The 18,844-nt window shown below is 41.0% G+C and overlaps 1 protein-coding gene across 1 annotated transcript in view; it reads left to right on the top strand.

Annotated features, from left to right (window-relative positions):
• The window catches only part of st13 (ST13 Hsp70 interacting protein), a 44,414-nt gene that overhangs the window by 6,341 nt on the left and 19,229 nt on the right, over positions 1 to 18,844 (top strand). Inside the window, exons 2-7 of the mRNA XM_043679913.1 lie at positions 4,715 to 4,772; positions 8,164 to 8,236; positions 11,636 to 11,706; positions 12,788 to 12,854; positions 14,060 to 14,144; positions 16,488 to 16,598. Of these exons, the coding sequence (XP_043535848.1) occupies positions 4,715 to 4,772; positions 8,164 to 8,236; positions 11,636 to 11,706; positions 12,788 to 12,854; positions 14,060 to 14,144; positions 16,488 to 16,598 (465 nt within the window). The remainder of the gene's footprint in view (positions 1 to 4,714; positions 4,773 to 8,163; positions 8,237 to 11,635; positions 11,707 to 12,787; positions 12,855 to 14,059; positions 14,145 to 16,487; positions 16,599 to 18,844) is intronic.

An 18,844-nucleotide genomic window follows, 5' to 3' on the forward strand; every position in this document is an offset into this window, starting at 1 on the left:
CACATTAGGCCATTTATGCCCTTGAATTTGCTATATCATCATTTTATGCTTGATTATGTCTTGCTGTCAACTACCCCCTTTGATTCTGAACCCCTCAAAATCTATCGGTCTCAATTTAAAAATTTTTAATTGACTCTACAATGTCAGCGTTTTGTTTTGGAAGGGGTTTTGTTTGTGTGTGTTGCAGAGGTGGTGAGTGGGTGAAAGAGCAAAGGAAAGAAAGAGGAGTGTGGTGGGAGCTTCAGACGAACCTTCATGTGCAGAAGTGTTTCTTGGCATCATCTGAATGGCTTAGTTCTAATGTTAAGCCCTCTTGCTCTTCGATCAAACCAACTAGAAGTTAAAAGTTTCTCATCATTCAATCATCTTGAACACCTCAATTTAATCATTCCTCCTGGTCAGTAAAAACTCAGATACTGTACCCACTGTTTTACCATAACAAGTCAAGGTCAATCCAGTGTACGTACAAGAATGTTTTCTAGTGGGAATTATTAGATTGTGACCTGAATAGAAACACTAGCAAATTTTTTTGCCCCTCTGTGTGATATGTCCTCAGGTGATTTGATAACTGCAGTTGTCTCTGGCTTTTGTTCCTCTGTGGTTTGGTTGCACATAACGGTGCTGCTATATCAGCTTCAAACACAAAAAGGTTACTTTCAGAGGGTACCTTTCCAAGTGAGTTGCGATCCCATTGTTGAGCAGACTGGAATCAGCTCATTCTCTTGTCTGGGGAGAAGGGAATAAAAAATTTTCCAGTTATGACCCTCTGCTGCACTGCACTGCTACTCCCAAGAGTCATCAGAAATGTGAGAAAATTTGAGTACCACTGAATTGCCCAATTCTACCTGTCTATTCAGATTGATGGTATATGCGCCACCAGGTTTGTGTATTTAAGCATAAAGAAACTTTATGATGAACAAATTGTCTGACCAAAAAATGAGTTATTAAAATCGTATAACTTTACCCCTTCTTTCGTACTCACAAAGACACACACAGATTTTGAGTGGGGACAAAAAGCAGGGATAATACAATTTAGTAATACATTTTTGGAGTACAGAATTCAATGAGTTTTAGTTCAACATCTTCCAGTTTCCTTTGATCCCTTTTCATTCTTTGACAATACAAGATTCTTTGCATCAATGCTCAGTCTTCCTGTTGTTAGGTTCTTTTCCTGAGGTTTCACGCGCATGATACAATTCAAATTCACACGCACCAACTTCTGCAAACAGTTAAAGTTTATTAGTGGTGACCCCCTTTGACGACCCCCCCCCCCAGCCATGAGGTTGAGTCAAGAAGCACTGAACAAAGAAAACACACCCTCTTTGTACAGGTTAGTTGGCCATGCTTACAGATACTCTGGCCACTTCCCCCATAGTCACATGCCACTCAAGACAACCCCCTCCCTCAGGGACTGTCACTCCCTCAGTCACATTTTACCCCAGGTACAATGGTAGGATAAGATCATCCTCAAGAGATGATTTAAGTGCCCTAATCCTGGGGAATTGTTGTGCAAGCGATTTCCTGACTCAGTGATTCCCCAAGACAATGCATGTGTGGCATACCTACCTTCAGGGGATGGCTAGAAAGCGTTTCTGAATGAAAGAGATTGAATGATAGTTTAATTTGATAATAGTCGGGGGAGTAGTAGCAAATGACTGTCTAAATGAAGTGTGAATTACAATGGATAGTCATCCGCATTCCTGCATGCTAACTATGAGACAGTGTCACCCCCACCCACTTCCAGAATGTTCGGTTTTGCAATCAAGCTCTTTAATGTTACATTAATGTCCAGAGAGAGATTCCCGTTTAATCTGAGAATTGATCCTTTCATTACCTTTTGAAGGCTTTCTTTTTCTTTCCTTTGACAGAGGTGTGCAAAGCAAGCAATTAAAGGAAAAATATATGGTGAGAACAGCAGGCATTGGTGCATCTCTCAACAGGGACAGCAGGCTGTATCTTGATGCTTTCCTTTCAGAGGTTAAGATATCTCATCTACACTGCTTGCTGTCTCAACCTCATCACCTGGTCAGGGGCCAAATCAAACACTGGTGTTAAGGTGGGACTCCCTTGTACCCACACTAACTGGTCAATGGAAAAGCCAGCCAAACCAGTGTCATAGATAAAATCACACTCGACACAAACAAGTGCTGAATTGTCTTGATTTCAGTGCCTCCAAACAGTGATAGTTTCTCATATACCTTGAGCTGCAAACAGTTCCAGTAAACATGATTTTTAAAAAAATAACTGCAGCCATTGTCTTTCCACAGTAGATTCAAATCAGTATTTTTTCAGTTGTGGTCCACAGATCAAAAATTAAAAAGTTGGTGCATGTATGGAATGAGCTGCCAGAGGAAGCAGTGGAGGCTGTTACAATTACAACATTGAAAAGGCATCTGGGTGGGTATATGAATAAGAAGGATTTAGAGAGATATGAGCCCCATGCTGGCAAATGGCACTAGATGATTGGCGTGGACAAGTTGGACCGACGTGGCTGTTTCCGTGCTGTACCTCTGAGTCTTTGTGGTCTTTACATCTGAATTGGTTTTGCACAATTCTGCATCTTTGCAGCCAAAGACTAGTTTTACATTGATCAAACAATTATGGATCTACTAGATGAAACATTTTATCTTTCCTCTAATTTTCCATTTGTTTGCTTCTGCCTCAGATTATTGCTGAAGAATCCTTCAGTATTTTTATCACCTGGAACTTGTCTATTTCAGTGCTGTCTTGTCTTGGTCATCCCCCCGCCTTTCACCCTCCGTAAGTTTGAACCTGTGCAGAATTCTGCCCCCCTGTCCTAGTTTGCACCAAGACTCATTCACCCATCATTCTGTGATTGCTGAATCATGCTGGTTCACAGTCCTACAGTTCCTCAAAGTGTTTTTTAAATAAAAAAAATCCTTGTTTTGAATTCCCCCGTGATTTATCTGTGTAGTCTCTCGCATGCCCATATCTATCCAGAACATTGTTTCTTTAATTTTGGCTCAAGTGCATTCCTAATTTCTTTTATCCTTCCATTGGTCGTCTCAGCTGTACGGCCTGAACTCCAAAATTCTCTCCTTTCGTGTCTCCACCTCTTGCCTTTTAGGATGATTCTTAAAGCCTGCTTCTTTGGTCATCTCCCCATATGCTTACATAAACATACAGCATGGAAACAGACCCTTCCGTCCAACTTGTGTATGTCGACCAGACATCCCAATCTGACGTAGTCCCATTTGCCGGTATTTGGCCCATATCTCTCTCCACCTTTCCTATTCATATATCCATCCAGATGCCTTTTAAATGTTGTAACTATCAGGGTTGGAGTTACAGTTTTGACTAATTAACATTTCTATGACCATCTTGGAATGTTGTATTGCATAAAGTCACTATGTAAATGCAAATTGTTGTAATTATCTGTTTTAAGAAGCAGCAATAAACCATTCCAAGTGACTTAACTAGTGGCATTGTTTTTTCTCAAAATAAGCTTGCAGCTGATCAAGGGAGTGTGCATTCGGGACTGGGGTCTACATTCCCTGGAAGTTGTGACTCATTCATAGAAACATAAAATAGGAGCAGGACTAATCTATGCAGCCCATGACACTCAGTCTGTCACTCAGTGTGATCATTGTCTTAATGCCTTATTCCTGCGCGCTCTCCCCATATCGTTTTCTGGAATTTTGTCTTTGTCTGTCTTAACTGTATTCAGTGCATTTGCTTCCATTGCCTTCTGTGGTAATGAATTCCATGCCATCACTACTGAGTGAAGAAATTTCTCTTCTACTGGGACTGAAATGGTCTACCACACATCCTCAGATGATGTCTCTTGTTCTGGACAGGAGAAACATCTTCCCTGCATCCAGTCTGTTTAGATCAGTCAGGATTTTATACATTTTTTATGTGATCTCCTTTCATCTAAACTCCGTGAATATGTGCTCTGTCAACCCTATTCCTTGTCTTACTACAAACCCGAAACACCAGAAATCGCTCTGAATCTTCACTGTGTTCCCTCTATGGCAAGAATATCTTCTCTTTATTAAAAAGAGCAAAACTACACATGGCACTCCAGGTATGGTCGCACCAAAGTTGCAAAAAGATTTCTTTGCTCCTGTACTCTCATAGTGAAGGCCATTTGTCTTCTGTTTGCTCCTCCTACTTGTTTTCAATGACCAGTATTGAAAGGCACCCAGATCCCTTTGTGTGTCAACCTTTCACAATCTATCAACATTTAAACAATACTTTGCAATTCAGGTTTTCCACTTTGGTAGGAAAACAAATATTTATCCATGTTAAACTGCATCTGCCATGTAATTTGCCCATGTGCACAACTTACATAAATTGCCCAGAAGCTTCTTCAGGTCTTCCTTGCCACTCATTCCCACCAACATTAGAGGATTAGAAACAATGGCTTCAGAGCTGAGACAAATTGCCTGACAATACAAGTACCAGACTCTTTGAAATTGTGGAAATAAAAAACAGCCTCGCCCTTTGGCATATGAAATATCTTTCATTTACATTCTGATGCCTGTCCTCCATTCCCTGTGCTCATGGAACCTGGTGTCACTGACAACATACTAATAAGCCCTGTCTCGCTCTCGAGTCCTTGATGCACTTTGAAAAGATAAGGATCATTAGACTTATTCAGATATTTGCTCAGTAGTGACTCAACTGTCTATGACTAATAGTTTGGTAACTATTAGATTTTCTAAAATTACAGCTCTGCTTTTTCTTACAGTATGGGAGCAGTCATCCCACCAGCAGCAGAACACCCGAAATTTTCAGAGTCACCAAAGGTATGCCATTGTATTAAATACTGTGCTATCATCAGTGTCTGTTGAGCCAATCTGGGTTGTCTGGATGTAATTCAACAATAAGTATTTCCCTAAGTTCTTTTCCATCCCCACATTCCGCTTAACTGCCTACTTTGTTTTTGTCTATCTCAAAAGTCACATGGTGTTTGGTTGATGGAGAGTATTGATTTAGTGATGCTCAAGGGTAAGCTGGATGGATCTTTGGTTTGATTCCAGAAGAGACAGGAGCATAAGTAGATCATTTGGTTGATTGATTCTGCTCCACCTTCAGTTGGATCATATCTGATTTGATAATCCTCAACTTTTTTCCCTTTTCCTTATACTCCTTGATTCCCTTAATGATTAAAAGCCTACCTACGTCAGCTTGAGTAGTCTTAATGACCCAAACGTGTCAGCTCTCTGCAGTACTGAATGCCATTGATTCACTATCCTCTTGGAGAAGAAATTCTTCCTTATTTTTGTCGTAATTTGGTAACCCCTGACTCTGCGATAACGCCCAGAAGACAGTGAGGTCTGCAGATGCTGGAGATCAGAGTTGAGAGTTTGTTGCTGGAAAAGCACAGCAGGTCAGGCAGCATCCAAGGAGCAGGAAAATCAAGGTTTCAGGCTTGAGCCCTTCACCAGGATGATGCCCTCTGGCCCTATACTGTCTCATAAGGGGAGTAACTTGTCCAAATCTACCCTGTCAAGCCCCCTAAGAATTTTATTTATATCCTTAAGGTCATTTCTCATTAACTCCAATGAGTACAGGCTGAACTTCCTCAAATGCTCTCGTGAGAAAATCACTCCATACCTGAGATTTACTAAATAAACTTTCTCTGGGCTACTACCAGTGCCAGTACATGTTCTCTTAGCTGAGAGGATAGAAACGTTTTTCATTATTCCAGATGTGGTATGACTAGTACCTTGTATAGCTTTAACAAAATTTCTCTTGTTTTTTAACTCCTGGTTCTTTGAAATAAAGGCCATTATTTCATTTGGCTTCCCTATTATCTTCTGTTGAATACTAACTTCTCGTGATTCGTGCATGAGGACCCCCAAATCCCTCTGGTTCTGCAGCTTTCTGCAGTCTTTATCTCTATTTAAATAAAATGCAGCCCCTCTATTCTTTTGCAACATGGCGATAAGCCCCTCAGTTAATTAAACTGAACACCCAGAAAAGCTCATCTCTCCTTTTAATCTGTTAAAATGAGTGACAGAAAAATCCCACAATCTACTATTTAACAAAAATAATATCAATTTATTCTTAACTCTCAAACTGAACATTAAGCAACAACTATTCACAAAGTCCCCCCCTTTCTCTTAACTGCTTATTATCTGCCTCCAACTTCATAACAATATACTGTTCCAATAAAACTTTTGTTAAAATTAATTTCAAAACCATACAGCGGCTGTCATTGTCGGTATTTTACTTCTTTCGGCTGAAGATCTCCCTTGGTGGTCGTCATTTTACGTGAAGACGTTTCGTATTAAAAAGTATCTTTGATAAAGAGTGTTTCAATCTTTTGGGGCTCTCACTCGCTCTCGATGGCAGGTTCTCTGCCTGACTTTGAAAATGCCTGCATTCTTTTATATAACCCCAATGTCAGATCATCTCATTGGTTTGATGTTGGCAAAAACAATAAATTCAAACTTGATTGGGTTTTAGTACACTGAGGCATTAGTTCAGTTCGATTCCTGATGAAGGGCTCTTGCCCAAAACATCGATTCTCCAACTCCTCGGATGCTGCCTGGCCTGCTGTGCTTTTCCAGTGCCCCACTCTCGACTCTGATCTCTGACATCTGAAGTCCTCACTTTCTCCTAGTCATATGACAGGTGCTTGTAAGCACTCCGAGCAAAACAGCATTCAGTCTCTCTTAAAGGTGCAGTACATGCCTTCAACTTCATAACAGTTCTTTTTGCTAAAGTGCAAAACCTCATATTTTCACGCATTATATTTATCTGCAAAGTTTTTGCTCTCTCACTTAACCTGTCTAAATTGCTCCATGAACTCTGTCATCCTCAACACTTGCCTTCCCACCTCTTTTTAGCATTTACAAACTTGTCCATCCTACATTCACATTCCTTATCCAGGTCATTAATGTAGTCTATAAATAATTGTGGTCTCTGCATTGATTGCTGAGGTACTGGTTACAGATTGCTACACTAAAAAGGCCCCCTTTACCTACACACCCTATCTTCTTTTAGTTGACTAAACCTCTGTCCATGCTAATATGCTACCTCCAATGCCATGGGCTTTATTGATTCCTGTCCACTGGTGCCTGGAGCTTCTCCTTCCCGGCCTCCTGCACAGAAGACAGAAATTGCTTATAAAATAGCCCTGGCACACAACATTTGACATTGTTTTAAGGGGAAGGAGAGAATAGGCATGTAAATTGTACAACCTAAATTAGTTGATAGACTGGTGGCTGGTCAAACAATGGATCTGAAGTCATCAAGATCAAAATAGCTGTCCTATAGCTGAGGTTTAATGGATCAGTAGCCTTTTTTTGTCTGATATTTTGCATTCTTTTATATCTGTTTCTTGTGCATTGTTTGTATAACAGCTGGTGCTCCAAATGATTTTTGTGTATCTGTGCAAAACTCACAAGTAACAGATGGGATAACGAGTTTAATCCTGACCATCGTGGTTATTATAACAGCACCGAAAGTAGCCATTTGCTGTTGTCTGTATCATTGAAAAATCTGTGCACTCTCCCACTTTTTCTCCATACTTTTATTCCTTTTCAGATACATTTACATATCGAAAGTTATTTGGGCTTCACTGAGGGGACTGTTGGCGCAGTTGTAATTTCATTAATCAAGTAATCTAGAGGCCTAGGTTAATTCTTTGGGGATTGGGTTTAAATACCACTATAGTGGAATTTAAATTCTATTAATAAACCTAGAATTGAGAGCGAGTCTTCGTTTCAATCATTGTTATTATCCGTGTAAAAACCCAACTGGTTCACTAATGGAAGGAAATCTGCCATCCTTATCTGCTCTGGCCTACCTGTGACTCCCTGTCCAATGTGATTGATTCTTGAATATTACTAATCTTGCTACATAACTGTTTTCTGATGTGTACATTGCTGATAATACCCGCAACATGCTGATCTCTAATTGCCTTTGACCTCAGTGGCTTGGTAGGCCATCCCAGAGGAATGGGACTCAAACTCAGCTTCTAGTTCGGAGGTAGGGAAGCCAGCAATGTGCTTCAAGATCTTACATTGTGTCTGCTTTACTCTGCACTAAATCTGTGAAGTACCTGGTATTGGTGCCAAAAGTCAGGCATTCTATTCCTCAAGTGTGTCATAGCTTTCCGAGGTGTGCGTGTGTGTATCTGCAGTGTTGGCTGAGTAAAACAAACTAATATAATTTGCATTTCTTTAGAAAGCAAATACAGAAGAGAAGGCACCGGCTCCATCTCCAGAGCCATCTTCTGAGAGCGAAGAGAGCGAACTGGGTGAGTGCAGAGAATTGATAACTATCATAGTTGTTCTAATAAAACTTCTGGTAATGCATTTATTTTAAAAGGGCAAGTGGAGAAAAAGTAACAATCTAATTTCACAGAAAATGTTATTTGGGACTTGCATTATCTAGATATCTACTGTCTTGCAGAAGTGAATGTGATAAAGAATAGTGCTCAAAATACATAGGGGTGGCAGGCAGGTAGGTTCATCCCTGAAGTTGCCCAGGAAAATCATCTTGTGGGGCTGTTGTCATACGTGAGGAATAAGAGAATGATCAGGGAGAAGGTAGGGCTGATCAGGGATAGCGTGGAGTCTGATCAGATAGGGGAAGCCCTAAATGAGTATTTTGCTACAGTTTTCTTGAAGGAAAGGGACCTTGTTGTGAATGAGAACTTTGAGGAGCTGGGATACAGGTGTGACCAGATCAAGATTGATGAAGTTGATGTGCTGGACATTTTGGAAAACAGTAAGATTGAGAAGACCCCAGGGCCAGACCAGATTTACCCTAGGCTGCTCCGGAAAGCCAGAAGGAAGGTTGCTAAGCCGCTGGCGAAGCTCATTGCCTCCTCCCTCTCCACGGGAGTCTTACCGGAGGGTTGGAAGGAGGCGAATGTTGTCCTCTTTTCAAGAAGGGTAATAGGGAAATCCCTGGCAATTACAGACCAGTCAATCTTGCGTCTGTGGTCAGCAAAGTTTTGGAAAGAATTCTGAGAGATAGGATTTATGACTATTTGGCAAAGCATAACGTGATTAAAGGCAGTCAGCATGGCTTTGTGAGGAACAGGTCATGCCTCACAAATCTTAGAGTTCTTTGCAGAGGTGACAAGACAAGTTGACTAAGGTCAGGCAGTGGATGTGGTGCATATGGACTTCAGCAAGGCATTTGATAAGGTTCCCCATGGTAGGCTCATTCATAAAGTCAGAAAGTATGGGATATAGGGAGATTTGGCTATCTGGATTCAGAATTTGTTGGCTGACAGAAGGCAGAGAGTGGTTGTAGGTGGAAAATATTTGCCTGGAGGTCAGTGTTGAGTGGGGTCCCACAGGGTCTGTTCTTGGGTCTCTGCTCTTTGTATGTTTTATAAATAACCTGGTTGAGGGGTGGGTTAGTAAATTTGCAAATGACACAAAGGTAAGAGGTGTCGACGATAGTATCAAAGGTATTGCAGGCTGCAGCGCGACATAGACAGGATGCAGAGCAGGGCTGAGAAATGGCAGATGGAGTTCAACCTGAATAAATGTGAAGTGAGCAGAGGTTGGTACATGTATGGAATGAGCTGCCAGAGGAAGTGGTGGAGGCTGGTACAATTGCAACATTTGAAAGGCATTTGGATGGGTATATGAATAGGAAGGGTTTGGAGGGATATGGGCAGGGTGCTGGCAGGTGGGACTAGATTGGGTTGGGATATCTGGTCGGCATGGACAGGTTGGACTGAAAGATCTATTTCCATGCTGTACATCTCTACAACACTCTGATGCAGTTTGGAAGGTCGAACTTGAATGCTGAATATAAAATTAAAGACAGGATTCTTGATAGTGTGGAGGAAAAGAGGGATCTGGGTGTGCAAGTACATAGATCCCTCAAAGTTGCCACCCAAGTGGATAGGGTTGTTAAGAATGCATATGGTGTTTTGGCTTTCATTAACAGGGTGATCAAGTTTAAGAGCCACGAGGTTTTGCTACAGCTCTACAAGTCCCTGGTGAGACCACACTTGGAATATTGTGTCCAGTTCTGGTCGCCCTACTATAGGAAAGATACAGAGGCTTTGGAGAGGGTGCAAAGAAGGTTTACCAGGATGCTGCCTGGACTGGAGAGTTTGCCTTATGAAGAAAGGTTGAAAAAGCTTGGTCTTTTCTCTCTGGAGAGAAGGAGGAAGAGAGGAGACTTGATCGCGGTATACAAGATAATAAGTGGAATAGATAGTCAATAGCCAGAGACGTTTCCCCAGGCAGGATTGACGGGTACGAGGGGTCGTAGTTTTAAGATATTACGGGAAAGATATCGAGGAGATGACAGAGATAGGTTCTTTACGCAGACAGTTGTGAATGCATGGAATGTGTTGCCAACGGCGGTGATGGAAGCAGAGTCAATAGGGACATTTGAGTGACTGCAGGACATGCACTTGGAGAGCAGTGTCTTGAGGGGTGCGTAGGTTAAGTTATTATATTTTACATTAGGATTAAACCTCGGCACAACATTGTGGGCCAAAGGGCCTGTTCTGTGCTGTACTTTTCTATGTTCTATGAAAAGCCACCCCGATGAATAAACGGGAAGAAAATAGTGAGTTGCACCTCTTTTCAAAAATTGGCTGTCTCCTGTGTTTGTTGTTAATAGCCTCATGGTGAATCTATTAGGAGCAAAAGTGTCACTTCGACTCTTACTGCTTGTAGGTTCAAAGAAGATCAACCTGTAATTGGAGTAATGAGGTGAGTGGCAGCAGTCAACAAAGCCAGAGGAAGCAAGGGTGGAACAGGGATTTGAGACTCAGGAGTGAGCCTGGCATGGGAGGGTGAGGCTGCAGAATTAAGGTGAGGAACTCTAATTATGGGAAGAAGGGCTACAAAGGGCGAAGTATTACTGCAAAGGTTGGTGAGGGAGGAACTGGAAAGGGGAGAAACCACATGAAAACCTTTTGCAAAGGAACACACTCCTATTTGGGGTCAGGAAAATTAATTAATTCTTTGAATTATTGCAGTGTCTCTAGATTAAAGTTGCCAAGTTTAAGTGCTACTATAGGGGAGAAAATGTAAATGCAATTGTAATGAACACCAATGGCTTTCAGCAGTTTCTTTTTGTAAAGGTTAGTGGTATCGCATCAGTGTTTTGCATACTATGAATTCCTTGAGTTACAGTGATCATTTAGAGATAAACATGCAACAGTTTGGTGTGACTTCAGTCTGCTAGAAGCATGTTTAGGGTGTTGGCTTTTTGTCTGTGGAAATGTCTTTCTTTTTAAGTAATTGTTGCTAGCTTATGCCTAATGTCTTGTGCTAATTTAAATACTGTGTCCAGGATTTAAAGCCACTCCCCAAGGAAAAGATTAAGTTTAATGGATTGGTGATGATTAGTCCAGATATTGATGAATTTTCTTTTTCCTTCAAAAGAGTCCATGTCCTCCAAAAATTGACATGCATACAAATGGTGTTGTCATTAAGTGATTGCATCCCCAAATGAAGTGGTTTTGAAACTGAAAAAAGGAGCCCCTGCAAATCAAAAGTTTGCTATTGGGATCCCTTGAGCAGGTGGTGGTGGAAGGTATGCTATGAGCCCTGAAACGGAGCAGATTGGGACAGATGCAATTTAGTATAACAGCGAATCAGATCTCTTAAGACACATTGCACTCATTAGGTTTTTGATATGTTTTTATTAATGTGTGTGGTTTGTTCTTCAGAGATTGATAAGGAAGGTGTGATTGAGCCAGATGTTGAAGAACCCCAGGAAATGGGAGATGAAAGCATTGAGGTAAACAATTTTTTTTAGCATATTGTCCATACCTAAAGGCAATGAAATATATGCAAGAGTTCATCAATGACCTGTCCACATTTGGAATCTGCAAGCTTATTTTTGGGAAACATTATTGGGTTGTAATTAGAAATTCTGCATGATTTACAATTTCTACATTGTGGGCCAAGTATCCTTTGGCACATTGGGCAGAGAAGTAGACTGTCTCTTTTTAAAAAAAAAACTTTAAAGCATGTTGTGCTTTATAAAAGTTAAAATGAATCTACGCTGACTGCCCTTGATTAACTTGTGTATTTTCAAATGCTTGCTAATGTAGTATAATCTTGGTATGTATGCCAGAGGAATGAGGAGAGGATTAAGTTCTTTGTTCAAAATGAAGATGTGGAACTAGGAGTTGTCGAGTGACAAGGTGAATGTACAACCATAGTTCTTTGCAGCTATACACTTGCCTCATGGGAATAATTAGGTGTGTTGTCCCAGACATCTCACCGTTTCACTATCTGGTTTGTGCAGCTTTGAAGGAGATCTCTGGTTTTCCTCTTGAAGATAATTGTGCAACAAATAGTGAAGATAATTAGATTTGTGCCTGGGGAGTTGCTATACACTGCCAGTGGGTTCAGGCATCTATTGAAATAAAGCAATGCTAGGCCATATTTCCTTCAGTTGTCAAGTATTTGTACTTCAAAACATTATTTTCCATTTTCCCCCCCCCTCAAATGTCCAAACACATTTTTTTGGTGCCTCTAATTCTCTTCCCTTGTTACAGATAGAAGTCTCTCTTGATTTCAGGAAGAAGTCAGCATCACCCTGACTTGTTTCTGTCTGTAGTTCCATGGGTGAGTTAGATTGCTGGGACTGTTTCTGTCTGCAGTTAAACTCCCGTTTGGACAATGATTGCACTGATTTCCCCCCCCCAGCCATCTGGAGGCTCACTTATTTGATCATTCTTCATGCTAGAAGGTGGACAGTAACCTTTCAGTTGTAGCAATCATAACTGTCAGTTCAAATAAGGTAGATCTTGTCTTTGCTGTACCTGACATTGTACAGTGGATCATCATTACCCAATGTTGTATTGCTTTAGGTTTCTGAGGAGCAAATGGATCAAGCCAATGAGAAGAAAATAGAAGCCATTAATGCATTGAGTGAAGGTAGGTATAAACTGAATCAAATATTTTTGAGGTAGGGAAGGGTTAATGCTCAGCATTTGGAGAGCTTGAAAGTTTTTTTTTGTTAATCGCCAATGTCATTAGTCATTAGAGTTTGAGGAGGAATTCTGAAATGTTGGAGATTCCAGAAGTAAGGCTTGTGGTGCCAGGACAAACAATTGGCTGCAATTTGTTCACTCAGAAGTTGATGACTTGTATTTCTTTGTCAAAGACTCCAATGGATGTTCATTCAGTGACCATAATGAAGACAGAGATGGCAAGATATTTAGGTATTAAGAGATTACAAGGCTGTTGGAGGAAGATTTGAATTGATTTGGAATTTCAACTATAATCTAGTTATATAACAATGCAGGCTCAATATGATAGTTTACTGCTTTTTTAAAAAAAAATTACCTGTTTGCAAGTAAATAGATTGTGTCCACTTAATCAGAAAAGAGCTCTGCTCGGTCAAGCGTCAACCATCTCTTTTGTTAAGCTCAGATTATTCATCCTTTTCTACTGGGTATAACTTGAAGTTGTGGTATTGTATCTGGAGCATGTCCATATTTCTTAATGCTTCACATCCATAGCTGCTACGTGCTTTAATTCTCCCTCAGAGGAAAGATGTTCTTAAACTTGAAAGGGTTCAGAAAAGATGGATGTTGCCAGGACTGGTGGTTTGAGTTTTAGGGAGAGGCTGAATAGGCTGGGGCTATTTTCCCTGGAACATTGGAGGCTGAGGGGTGACCTTATAGAAGTTTATAAAATCATGACAGGTGTGGATAAGGTGAATAGCCAAGGTCTTTTTTTTTCCAGGGTAGGGGAGTCCAAAACTCAAGGGAATAGATTTAAGGTGAGGGGGGAAAAGATTTAAAAGGGACCGAAACGATAATGTTTTTGCGCAGAGGGTGGTGAATGTATGGAATGAGCTGCCAGAGGAGGTAGTGGAGGCTGGTACAGTTATAACATTTGAAAGACGTGGATGGGTACATGAATAGAAAGGGTTTAGAGGGAAATGGGACTAGATAAATTTAGGATATCTGGTCAGAATGGACAAGTTAGACCATGCTGTACAACTCTGATTCTATGCCTAATCTATTAGCAAACAAAATGTTGTTTATTTACAGGGATGGAACCCTCCTAGAGATTTCCAGTCCTTTGTTTATAAATCCTGTACTCTGTCTAAGCTTTTTGGTTTCTTGATACAGGGAACTTGGAAAAAGCCATTGGCCACTTTACAGAGGCCATTAAGTTGAACCCACGTCTGGCTGTTCTTTATGCTAAGCGAGCCAGGTAAGAATGCTGAAATGGAGCTTTGCAAATGGGCCAGTGGCTTACAGTAGAATTTTTGAATACAGGAATTCCAGATATCAGCCAGGGCAGTAATTTGAACAAGGCACCAAGCCGTAGTAGAGAGCAGGAATGATGCTTCCTTGTGCTCGCTTTAGAGGTGCATGTTAGAATCGTCACACCACAGCCCCTGTCCTGGAGGGCTGGATTTCCGACACTATAATGTTAGTCAAATGTCTGAAACGCTTAGAAGGAACATATAAATTCTGTAAGAAAGCTGACTTCAGGAACAAATGGAGAGATGCAACATCCAGAATTGAAAATTCAGGTTAGGGTTGACCTTCAGTACTTGCTCCTTTAACAAATGTAAGGAAACATTATCGATTGGCAGAGTTTATCTACAAATGTCCTTTTGTTTTGGGAGTCTATGTAAAATAGGATTTCCCTTTTTTTTGCCTTTATATCTTTGTGTATTTCTAGAATAAAATGCTGAGAAGTATCATCCTTGAAGTGTCCCTTTAAACACTGCAAGCTGGAGTAGGAGAAAGAATGTTTGAGATCCTATTTTTAAGGGATGGGTCTCTGGGCACTTCTCTGGCATAAGTCTGAAGACTTTTGGTGGCATCATCCTAATGCCAATCTGTTGGGAAATGCTGTTATTGGCCATTATAAATTAATTACTAGATTTTGGGGAAAATGTTGAGTAAATGAATCTGAAATGAAAGTTAGAAGTACTGACTATGCTCTCCAGCTACTCCAATATTCCTTGTGTGCAGTAATAGAAGAATTCATCTGAAAAGGAATTAAAATTTTAGTAGACTGAGTCTCTAATTTTCAGTTCGGTAGGTGGCTGGTTTGAGATACAGAATGATGCCACTCGCCCAGTTGCACTCCCATACTGGTCGAGGTCATCGTGACCTCCTCCTCAACCTCACTCCTCCTATGAGGCATGATGACCCTTCATTTAACCTCACCAACAGTCATCTCAGAGAGCAGCCTATGGTGCTCTGGGACTGTGGTGATTTTTACGTGCTTTGCTCCCTCATCATCATCTAGCTAATCACTGGGCTATTAGCTGTCCTAACAGATATAGCCTGTATTTGTTCTTCTGATCCATTATTGGTGCTTTTTGGTAATGAATATGTCTCTGCGCTAGCCGCAATTGAATTGACCCATACATTTGGTCTTTTGTGAACTGGCCACCAAGTGCATAATGGGGACCACAAATCATTGCTCCCTTTATTCCCAGATTCTTTTCCTTGCATTACCCCATCCGCTTCCATCTATAACCAAGGTTCGGATAGATTTGAGTAGATGCACTGTTATTCCACAAGTATTAACTGACCGTATGAACTTGATATGCCCGTGAGTAACTTATGTTTGCTACCCTGACACTGTTCAAGACTTGGATGGAGCTTGACCCATGTGTTCTCCTTGTTTTGTGGAGTGTTCCACAGCTCTAATTTAAGAAAGTCTCTGAATAATTTCTAATGCTATTAATGAACAGGAGTAGGCTATTAAGCTGATCAGTTGACTTCTGTTTTGAACGTGTTTTTTCAATGTTTGAGCTTCCATGATGCTCTAGGGTAGAAAATTCCAAAGAGTTAAAAATATTCTTCTTAATTAGTCTTAAATAACCTAAATTGTTATCCTGAGATTATGCTCCCTCATTCTAAACTCGCCAACTAATTTCTGTTTCCTAACATCTTGATGGTACTGTGTGAACCTGCACATAGCGTACTGGCAAGAGACTCTGCCCCAATTCAGACACTGGTCTTATTTTCACTGATGCCCAACAGATTCTTCCCAGTAGATGTCACTAGATAGCAATCAGGACTTGGAATTTATTTCCATTTCACCTTGTAGCTTGGGGGCTCAGATCAGTTATAACATTCCTAATGCTGTCTTTGCTGGGATTACCTCACTTGGCAGGGATTTGGCATTGATCATCTGAATATGTCCATGTGACCTTTTCCTGAGAGAAAGAGGATGCTGGAGAGACAAGGGTTGAAAAGTGTGATGCTGGAAAAGCACAGCAGGTCAGGCAGCATCTGATGAGCAGGAGAGTTGACATGATGAAGGGCTTATGCCCGAAGCATCAACTCTTCTGCTCCTCGGATGCTGCCTGACCTGCTGTGCTTTTCCAGCATCACACTTTTCGACGTGTCCCTTTCTCCCGTCAGACCACTAACATGATACTAAATATTTAGTGAAACAGTTAGCATAAGACAATATTTCCTATTTCAGACTGAATATTATCCTGTTCATGCTTTTTTGAAAAGCATGAGGTTACATCTGTTTATTTTTTCTTATCCTGTAGTAAGCAGTGTTTTTTTTTCTCTTCAGTGTGTATGTGAAAATGCAGAAACCCAATGCAGCCATTCGGGACTGTGACAAAGCCATCAGCATCAATCCTGACTCAGCACAGCCTTACAAATGGAGGGGGAAGGCACATAGGTGAGGACAAGAACGTGGTGTTATTGCAATGAACTTTAAAGATAGAAGCTTGTTTTTTTTAAAAAAACAAGCAAAAAGGGTTGAGTGCTGTAGGCATTTAAGTGTTTTACAGCGAAGAGGAGCCCCTTATTAAATGTTATCCAGTGTCCTTCCAGAATATTATTTTAAAATGTACCCTTTTTCCTGTCCCTGTTCTGCATGATTGCTGTATGGAGTTAGACTTGCAGCTTTCGTCCCTACCTTTAGGAGCAATGTTTGAGGCAGAGAGTATTGGTGAGTGTTTGAACATTAAGCAGAGTTGCCCAATGCCCACTTCACGTTAATCATCAAGTCCCGTCCTGATTGCAGGCTTGGATTAAGATCCATCATGACAATAATGAAAGATCTTAATCCAGGCCAACAATCTGACAATTCCTCCTTGTTTGAACTCAGGGTGATGAGAAAATTTTGAGTTGTTTGGTAAGGTTACCATCAGTTACATGATTTAGTACCTGCAAGGTTCTGCTGCCAGTAGGATAAGATTGAGTTTTGAATTACTTGCTGGCTCAGGACTTCCTCTCTATATGTTTTCTTTCTACCTCTCGTATGCATTTCCTTTTGGGGGAGGCTGCTCCATTTTTATTAGTTTATGCCATGTGTGTGGCATTCATGTATGAGTCTTTCCCAGACTTAGACTTAGGTGACACTTGAGCTCCTAAATAAGCTACTGTTGGATCAACAGTGGCTTCCAAAGGCAGTTTCAGTGAAAGTAGTTAAGCGTCTTATTTGGACAATGTGTGATCATGTACTACTGAGTTAAGTGAACTTATCCAGTACTGACAGTTTTTGATAATGACTGAAACTTCAGTCTTGAGGTGGGACTGGAGGACTAGTGCGTACGTTATTTTGGTTTCCTTTGTGATGACTGTAAGGCTGAAGTTGTTACATACATTGGCAAACAAAGCCATGCTACATTGCCTGTCCAGCTCTAAGTTGTCCACTAGTCATTGACAAATAACTTGTAAAATTTTCTTTGGAGACTTAGTCTTTATATGAAGTCATTTCAGATTGAGCAGCTTCCTCTGTTACGCCATATGCAATTTTGGTGTGAGGATCATCATGGAAGGCATCAGAGAGCGTGGTGGAGAAAAACATGATCAGAGTTGGTGCTAGTATGCAGCCCTGTTTAACTCTGTTAATAGCTGGGAATGGGTCAGAAGACTCACCATCCCCCAAGGTATATAAACCATGAATTTATTGTTATGCATTTCTGAGGGAAGCTGATCCCCTTCCAGTGCCCCTCAAGGACTGTGTCAACCATCTTAGTCCAGTCAACAAAAGACTACATGTTCTGCTCTTGCTTTTCTGCTGGAGCTGTCAACTGCAAACACCATATTTTCTAAACCTTTCTCAAACCTTTTCTAAAATGCAAAGTCTGTCTCACAGCTGATCCTAATTGAGATGCCATACCAGGTGGTTTGGAAGGATTCTGTCTAAAATGGGCAGGTGTGAGGTTTCATGACAGTTGTCCCAAGATTTCCGTTCCACCTATTTGGAAGGGAAGTTTTTGTATTCTTCCAGGATGGTTGCTTTCTCAGACGGAAAGTGAGCTTCTTGAGCAGGCATGACCTCTGGCCATGTAGAACTCAGTTGGGTTAGCGTCACCTGTTTTCTTAATTCTTTGTCATGGGATGTGGACATGACTGACTTTTGTTATCCATCAATATCTGCCCTTGAATGGAGCAGATGGTTGGGCCATTGCAGAGGGGAGTTGAGAATGAACCACATTACTGTTATTTTCTTGCCTCAACATTAGTAAGCCAGATGGGCTTTTACAACAACCATTGATAGTTTCATGGTTGCTGTTGCTGAAACCAGCATGCAATCTTGATTTTATGAATTTAATTGAAATTTTATTATGTGCCATTATGAAACTTGAGCCCATATCCCCAGAACATTGATTAGCCTGGAACTCTGAATTACTAGTCGAGGAATATTGCCACTATGCCACAGAAAATGAATAAAGCTGCTGTAGCTTTGCTGCAAGACAGGAGTTTGACTGCATTTGCTATTTCTAATGTGTGAAACGATCACGAGAGATCAGTTGATAGCAACATGTAGTGGTTTATTTCTTCATTAGGTTGATTTGAGGATATGGGGTCAAGAGTGTGGTGCTGGAACAGCACAGGAGGTCAGGCAGCATCCGAGGAGCAGGAGAATCGATGTTTTGGGCGTAAGCCCTTCATCAGGAATGAGGCTTGTGGGCC

The sequence above is a fragment of the Chiloscyllium plagiosum genome, chromosome 39 (assembly GCF_004010195.1).
Source record: "Chiloscyllium plagiosum isolate BGI_BamShark_2017 chromosome 39, ASM401019v2, whole genome shotgun sequence".
Taxonomy (NCBI): Eukaryota; Metazoa; Chordata; class Chondrichthyes; order Orectolobiformes; family Hemiscylliidae; genus Chiloscyllium; species Chiloscyllium plagiosum.